General features: G+C 35.9%; 1 protein-coding gene across 1 annotated transcript in view; it reads right to left on the minus strand.

The window, feature by feature from the left end:
- Window positions 1-8,952, minus strand: part of LOC117105019 — a 24,471-nt gene that overhangs the window by 3,420 nt on the left and 12,099 nt on the right. Inside the window, exons 13-23 of the mRNA XM_033246008.1 lie at window positions 8,235-8,630; window positions 7,060-7,518; window positions 5,957-6,129; window positions 5,634-5,847; window positions 5,307-5,420; window positions 4,758-4,868; window positions 4,252-4,314; window positions 3,341-3,730; window positions 2,698-2,873; window positions 2,060-2,210; window positions 1,366-1,581 (exon numbers count right to left, since the gene is read on the minus strand). Of these exons, the coding sequence (XP_033101899.1) occupies window positions 1,366-1,581; window positions 2,060-2,210; window positions 2,698-2,873; window positions 3,341-3,730; window positions 4,252-4,314; window positions 4,758-4,868; window positions 5,307-5,420; window positions 5,634-5,847; window positions 5,957-6,129; window positions 7,060-7,518; window positions 8,235-8,630 (2,463 nt within the window). The remainder of the gene's footprint in view (window positions 1-1,365; window positions 1,582-2,059; window positions 2,211-2,697; window positions 2,874-3,340; window positions 3,731-4,251; window positions 4,315-4,757; window positions 4,869-5,306; window positions 5,421-5,633; window positions 5,848-5,956; window positions 6,130-7,059; window positions 7,519-8,234; window positions 8,631-8,952) is intronic.

An 8,952-nucleotide genomic window follows, 5' to 3' on the forward strand; every position in this document is an offset into this window, starting at 1 on the left:
GGTAAACCCAGTACCAGCAACTCTTGTCGTCCACCACAGGGGCTGTCTGTTCCAGTACACCGGGGTATCCCCCTACTCGTCTCGAAGGATGTACAGGGTTCTTTATAGTGCACATAGCATTGTATACACTGGCCCTACGGTTTATAGTCCTTATCCGAGAAGACTTGTTCTACTACCAGAACCATAGGCGAGCGTGCCGTTCGAACAAGCGCCGATATTATGGCTGTAGCTTGCGGCGCCCCTGCTAACCACTCAGCTATACGACTCGCCAGGTCGAAAAGGTAAAAGGTAACAACCATTGCCCTTTGTTATACCATCACCAGGGAGCAGTCATATGACTGCTCCCTGTATGTAATTCTGAAAGTACAGACATAAGATATTTACCAATCATTAAGATATTGGTTTTAAATTAATGGTGAATCAAAAACGTGCCAAAAAATTAAACATTTGATATTTTTAATTGAATTCAACCCCAAACAAACACAAGACCACTTAAAGTTAAGTGGCTACTGTTTTATCAATTACATATATACTGTATATACACACCATGAAATCAAGTTGATCAAATAGAGTGAAATCTGCAGCGCCAACACCTCCCCTTCCCCAAAACATAATACAACAGAAGCCTGGTTCTCACGAGAGCCCTAGTATCCGGATCGGGAGCTAACCATTAGCACCTGCGTGAGAACGCCCAATTGGTTAGAGCTAACCATTAGCGGTATCCGGATACCACTAACGGTTAGCAAGTGCTATCGGTTAGCAAATGAGCACGTTTCTATCATCAACCAATCACACGTACACGTTTAGAATTTCGAGTTTCTTATTGGCTAGTGATTCGATCATTGTAATCTTGGTATCCGGATCGGGATTTTCTTGTATGGACGCACGGCACCTAACGGTTAGCAGGATCCAGATCCTGCTAACCGTTAGCAGCCGTGTGAGAACATAGCCATAGAGATGATGTGGCTCTTCTGCATCTTCAATTACAAGCTTTTACACTCTTCTAATTTTAGAGTATTTTCGAGTTATTGATTCCTGAATATGAATAAAAAGTTTAAACTGCTGAATCATAATAAATACTTTTTCACTAAGCCTACGTGTATGCCTCACGTAACATTCGATTGGTGATTGATTGTAAATCCCATAAGTGCATAGAATAAACCAGGAAGTACAATTTTCTCCCCCGAGAGGTGGGAAGCTGATACACAACCTAATAAATTATGAGGTAGCTTGTTTACCTGGTTCATATCTAATTGGAATAATACTATACTATACTACAATATAATACTATACTATAGTATACTATACTATAGGCTACTATACTGCACTGTACTGATACTGTATTCTATACTATATTGCTCTTACGTGATGTAATCCATTGGTTTTCGACACCGTCTATCTTGAGAGCGCTTCCTTTGAAATCTGAGCCAAGTACAATGTCAAGTTCACCTATAGAAGCCATCACATATTCACTTGTACTAGACATCGGCATATATTTCGAGATGGATGAAGTGAAGCGCCGAATATATGCATCGGTTGTCCAATAGTATGTTGCATAATTTAGAAACGAAAATTCCTCCACTTTAAAGGTAAGTGAATAAAATAGGTTTGTGAAAAAGATATACCTTGTATGTTGTCAATAACAAACACCTTTAAAACACAATCGAATTCAAATTACAGTGTTAAGCTTATACTTTGGTTATTCTATTTCAACTAGTTTGTACACTTTCAGTTAAGAGCATTTGTCCAATTATTTATAATTGAAGATATACCTAATCTTACCGGTTTGTCATTTTAAAGCACTATCAGTTAAATCAGAATTTTTTAAAAAACATAAGCCACTTGAAACTAAAATACTTTTGGAGATTTTATACTAAAAATCATGTTATTTTAATGACTGCACTCAAATTCTTCTAAGGCCAAGATTACCATTAGATTTAAAGTTGTATAACAACTTGGCCTATACTCACACAAAGACTTCACTCCATTGAAATCACGATTTCAAAATAATTATTTAACAACAGTTCTTAACAGCAAGTGTAATCTAATATGATCATACCCGTTACACCAAGGAATAAATGAGATTCAAACTCGTAGAGGTATCTGGGCCAAAGTACAAAGTCAGACATGTGAGCAGTATATACGGTTGGCATGCTTGAATACATGGATCCTAGAGCGACAACATTGCTTTTAGTCACACCTACATCAACCTAAACAATAAGATCCCAAGATTTTAAATAATATAATAATAATAATAATAATAATAATAATAATAATAATAATAATAATAATAATATAAAATCATACTAAAGACAATTATGCAGTAAAAAAAATAAACATAAAAACCAACTAGAAGTCAGTAAGACTCGAAATATGGCTGCAGTGGTAATAGCGAGGGTGAGAGTTTCTTGCCATTATGCTAAAGAACTCGACTCTGCGGAGGTCAGTGCATATTTAGTTTGTCTACCCGTTTATTAATATTCAAAATAATTTATGTAGAATGATGTCATTTTTTTATACCTACATCTTTCATATATGGTCTTAGCTTGGACAACTTAGAAGAAGATCCAAGCACGGAAAATGACCAAAGTGTCAGACACTAAAATACTTGTGCAAAAACATAGGAAAGAAGAAGAAAAACAATGACTTTTTCTGCATACGCAGGAAAAGCCAATAATAATAATTAAAGAACACTACCGTTAAGGACCCATTAGCATAGTCGTTGAAAGTATTGTCCGATGGTTGCCTGTGTCCATTTATGTAAATTGAACCACCTTTATCATTCCGCCATGTAAAGCCAATGTTAAGCCATTCATCAGCTGTTATCACATACTCTCTTGTCTTCGAACTGTATTCAACACTGCTGTAGTTCACTGTCAATTCACAATTAAACAATGCATTTAAAAATAATAAAAATAATAATTGTGTTCTATCAAATGCAAATATAATGTCCAAGAAATGTGACCAATAAAAATTAACCCACATGCCTTAATGTGTTAAATGTTGTCCCTAAAAATTGTTACTCATTTTTTTTCTTCCGGCGATTTAGGTATCATAGTTATAAGTTATTGATTAATAATTTTTGTTTGAAAGAGTGTCCATAACGCATTTAAGGATGCAATTCTTACACTAAAAGGTAATTGCAAAAAAACATCAGAAAAAATGAATCTATAAAATGTGGTATACTTAGGTCGATTGGAGTGGTATTTAACATGGTCAATGAAGCCTGCTTTTGAAAGTTTTGTTACCAGTAACTTGACAATGTTGGCTCGCCTGTACCATAAACACAATAATTGAGCCAAACAAGTATTTTGAAAAAAATTTTAAATATTACACTTACCGATTAAATGAAATTGATTGTCTGCTGTCAATTCAAGAACGGTATACGGACCTTTACCCCGCTCAGCTCCCGCGTGTACAATGATGCCAGGCGCATTTGAAAGAGCACTGGATTCAAGTTTAAGCCACACCGAACAAGAGAAACCATCGGTGCAATTATTTGGTTGACCAAGGCATTCTCCATTTGCCTGTGATAAATTTCCCGAAAATAAGGCATTCACCCATGAATCAGCTCCAAGAAAACCGAGGTAACGATCACCTATGTCGCCCCGTCCAACTGAGGTTGTTAAAAAAAGCCCGCCATCTGCAAATCCATCGTTGGTGTCAGAAAAGTCCTCGTAATGCTGGGACAGCCCATACATTGGCTCAATAAGAATATTTGTATTGTTTACTGCAAGAATTAAAACGTTGTATGTGTATACACTCAACTTCAATACTGCCTACCACACGAACAGGTAAACATACTGCATTTAAGCGAATATCTCTTATAAGCGCTGTTCTTCAAAAAATGCTGTGGCGCTTATATTTGAGATATATATATTTTGGGAAAAAAAACATCGGTGCATAACCGATAAGGGGCATATTACAAACTGCCTTGATATTTCGTATCATCAAAAAAATAATAAAACAAAAGATTTCTCACGAAATAATTATAATGTTTAGAACAAATTCAGGTACCAGGCATTGGTACTATTTAAGCACTCATATAATATGTAGCAAAAGTTGCGCTTGGATAAGCCCTGCAGTTAAGCCTTCGACAATCACATCAGAGCTGATATCCATCTATCGTTACTGTCTGATTCATTTTAAACTATGCTTTTATGAAATTTGGTTTGCTAGAGAGATTGTTAATGTCATTTAACCAACACTTTTATTCTTAATATTTAACAAGGATTTGTAAGCAATACTCACGTAAATCAGTTGGACTAATATCGGCAGTAGAAGAACTATCGAACACAAAGTCGGGAACAAGGTCTATAGATACAGATACAAATTACTTTATTATCAATTGCTAGAAATTATGTTGCTCACTGGTACAATAAGTGAGTAAATACAATATAGATCCTATCTCCTATATGTTCTGCCTGCTAGTAACAACTGTAATTAAAAAATGATAAATCGTAAAGTTTGTGTTAGGAACTTTTAATTTTGTTGCTTGTAAGTTTATAATTGTACCTTCATTATTCTTGTTTCTTCCTAAACAGACTACTGTACAGTTATATTGAGTAACTATGAAATTTGGGCTGGATCTTTGCTGATCCACGTCAGTCGCAGTGTAGCACCACAAATTATGTGAGATTGGACAGCAGTATTTATGGTACTTTCGTTAAAGGTACCAAATTTCAACATGCACGTACAAGGCAAAAACGATACCCATGGTTCAGCCAGCTATCTCATAACGTTTATGAACGACTTACCAATTTCACATCTATCTCCTTCAAAACCAAATTCGCACTGGCATTCGAACCCGTTTTCTTGATCAATACATTCTCCATTCTCACATGGGTAACTAATGCACTCGTCTAAATCTTAACATTTAAGAAAAGGGCATAATTAGTTTTAACTTGTATAATTACATATGCTAGTTCACAAATTATTGCACTCAAGAAAAAAATATTATCATAATTTACTGTTGTGTGGATTGGAAGAGTGGTTTCCCAAAAGTGTCCAAAAAATTAAAGAAGCTGTGGAAATTACATTTACAAATGGAAAAAATAGGCCAACGTTTTTATGCTTTGATCTTCGGCATATAAAAGTAAACTAAAAACTACTAGATGACGGGTGTTCATATAACCGTTAATATAGAAGACAGCCAATTAATGAGGAGTTTTCAATTTTTGTGACGACGTGACACTAAGACGGATTCATGCATTTGTGATCGTTCTGCTTTCTCTGGAAAATAAGATTTTGTCATTATGTTGTCCTTTTTACCGTTGTGATGCAATCGAAAGGTCTCTCATACATACCATTTTCACATAAAGTGCCGTTGAAACCAGTAAAACAGTCACATACATATGCTGCAATTCCAGCGTCAAGACAGATACCATTCTCACACTCGTTTCCCCTACAGTCATCTCCATCTGTTGAAATAACATGGTAAAGAAATATAAAAAGGTTCGTTGGTAGCGAATACAATAACTTATGCTCCAGCTAGGTGGCAAATGTGCATTGCCTATATATTTCATGGTTGTAGGTCCAAATCCTGCAAGACACCATTACTTGATAGCAAGACTAAAATATAAAAAAAAAGCAGCAACAACAACACTAAAGATAATACTACTAGTAATATTTACCAATTCCTCTCGACAGTATTACGGTCCTGTTGTCCGTCTCTGGGAGATAATTGTCAGCAATGTAGAGCTCGTCAAACAATGTCTCTGTAGAATTTATTATCATGTTCACATTCGAGCCTAATCTTGCCCCAATTGTCAAGTACCCATAGCTTTCTGGTACCTGGTTCGTGGTTGGTTGTGGTTCTTGGTGTTTTTTAATACCATCAATAAATACCTAATTCGATAGAGCACATTGTTTACTGTTAATATTGTTGTCGACTGTTACACTATGCTAGACAAAAACATGTGTGCCGGCTTTAAAATAATATAAAGTTAAAACACACCTCTAATCCTGAACCACCAACACTATCCCATGTAAACGCAATCTGAGTCCAAATATTACCAACGATGAAACCACCAGCGAGTTCTACCTCCCATTGACTACTGCCGTTGTTTACTACTACGAACAACGTACCAGAATTGTGGTACACGGCAAAACCTGTCTGATCGGGTGCTCCTAAATGTAATAGGTATAACATCAATAAACCATCTACCGAAAGGTCCACTGATTAATCTCAGATAAAAAGGTATAATACATACTCCAAGTATTGAAATGCACGCCATCGTGTTAGGATTCAAATTAAGCCATCTCCTAGCTTAAATGAGCTAGGCTGTGAACCAACGCTGATGGGGCTTATACAACAGGTATATAATAATATATAATGTATATTTTTTTAGTAGATTTGTATGCATATATTCCTAATAGAATAAAATTGTAATGTTTTTAGTACCTACAAATATAATAATAATAATAATAAAATAATTGCTGTACATTTACTTTAAAGACCTAGGCCTAGTTTTAGTAACTTAATTTATATATACCAATCATCATCATCGTTCATTTTTTAATGCGCTATAATCATATTTATTCATTGAAAACCCCCAACATCTACAGTTGATGAATCAAAGAAGTTTGGATGGGTCATATAAGCCATAAGCTTGCCAACCAACCCAAGCAAGTAAGAAATATAATCTGATTAAAATAAAATCATTTAAAAAAGAAATACATATTGTATATTCAATTCAGATGAATGTATGTCATTCAAGTATTAACAGCAGCATCATAATCATCTCATTATTTTTATTATTATCATATACAGTGACAAGACCAATCATCGTCATCATTCATTTTCTTGGGGTATAATCACATTCATTCATTGAAAACATCTACAGCTGACAAATCGTCAAAGAAGTTTGGATGGGTAATATAAGCATATAAGAAATATAATCTGCTTTAAAAATAAAATTATTTAAAAGAAGAACATACTGTATATTCAATTTAGTTATTTAGTTGAATGTAAATCATGCAAGTATTAACAGCATCATAATCATCACATTATTTTTATTATTATCATCATTAATATTTTTATTGATAAGATAAACATACCAGTAGATATGAAATATTTATCTCCAGATTTCTGAAGCTCTTCGGTTGTAAGTCTCACCCAGAAAGATACCGTCATGCCATTTTCGCACTCGGCTGGTTCCACTGCACAAGGCATTGGGAATGGCATAGACAGAGCTTTTGAGCCATTTTCGCGGGGTTCAGGCACCTGAATAGCCTTACTTTGAATACCAAACATGTTAACAAAGCGATCAAGATCATCAAAATAGGGTTGACTGATACCATCAATAGAACAACCAAGATCAAGATCATCCAACAGGTTGTAATATGTGGTATACAACGCTGCAGCGGTAGGTGGTAGCAGTGTAGTGAATGTATAGTTTGAGTCGGTGTTGTTGGCCACAGGTGACCTACTTGGGGCCAACAAGTGGGCAGCCGTTGGGCGTACTATCGTGTCGTTCACATTGAATGAGCATATCATCTCGTGTGGATAGCTCGGTGCTGAAACAAAGGTGGACAATTTGTGACTATTAAAAAACGCACTTACAATTCTTTGGAAAATAATAATAATAGTAAAAGGAGAATGAATGGTTTAGAAATTAATATTGACAGATGATTCGCAAACCAACATTAGCAGAATATTATTGGAAAGTAATGGACTGTTCCGGAGTGTCAATCAGAACAGTGCCAGGAACATGCGTGTGTCCAACGAATATTTTATATTATCATCATTGCCTTTAGTTGGGAGCGTTTAGTACTAGTGACGCTATACAAGTCCCTTGTGTCCCTAGGCAAGGCACTTTATCTATGTTGTCTCTCTCTACCCAGAAGTATAAGTGGGTAGCTAGGAAAGTTCAAATGCAAAATGCTGATTTATTTCATGCGGCAAACTATGATTAGAGTACTTCCTCAATCGTTTCAATAAAGGGGTAATAATACCGAAAAAAGCACTTTAGAGTTATGTAGAGCGATATAAATACCGACATATCATTGTGATACAGTAGTGCGTTTAATATTGAACTGTTTCTATGTGTACTAACATTTGGTGTTATGTAACTGATGTTCTTGGTGAAAATCAGTGTATTTAGTAACATTATTGGTACATACATACATAACATACATGTGGTGACGTGAAGTAGTTTGGACCGTTATTATTGAAAATTAATATTTATTTTTGTTAATGTGTACGTTGGTAATGCTGATATGTATATTGTTACCTGTTGTGAGAGTAGTGGTGAGCCCCTCCGTTGTAGGATCAAACGTCGTTGACTTTAGAGTTGTAACAACTTCTGTAGTTATTTTAGTCGTTGCCATTTCTTGTGTTGTTAGAGACTCAGTTGTTGGCAGTTTAGTTGTCGGAAGCTCAGTTGTCGGAGGCTCAGTTGTCGGAGGCTCAGTTGTCGGAGGCTCCGTTGTCGGAGGCTCCGTTGTCGGAGTCTCCGTTGTCGGAGGCTCCGTTGTCGGAGTCTCCGTTGTCGGAGGCTCCGTTGTCGGAGGTTCCGTTGTCGGAGGTTCCGTTGTCGGAGGTTCCGTTGTCGGAGGTTCCGTTGTCGGCGGTTCCGTTGTCGGCGGTTCCGTTGTCGGAGGCTCAGTTGTTGGAAGAGTGGTGGTAACTAAAACAAAAATAAAAATTATATATATGTGTAAGTGTATGTGTAATTAGAAGTTTCACTTATTAAATTCTAAATATTCTTGTTAAATTCACAAAAAGTACCAAAATACCACATATATATACTCCACATAATATATTCAGACAAACGGTCAACACTAAACAAAAGAACCGAGCTATTGTCTAAATGCAGGCAAAGCAACAAATACCTACTTAAAAACAATTAACTCATTTGCATTTTCACCTGTCTTAGCATTCATATACTCGCACAATCATTGTATTCTCTCACTCCTGAAGATTGCATTAGCATGAAACAGTCTGTAGAG

This window comes from Anneissia japonica, unplaced genomic scaffold (assembly GCF_011630105.1).
Source record: "Anneissia japonica isolate Jap-2015-1 unplaced genomic scaffold, ASM1163010v1 scaffold640_len1575945_cov177, whole genome shotgun sequence".
NCBI lineage: Eukaryota > Metazoa > Echinodermata > Crinoidea > Comatulida > Comatulidae > Anneissia > Anneissia japonica.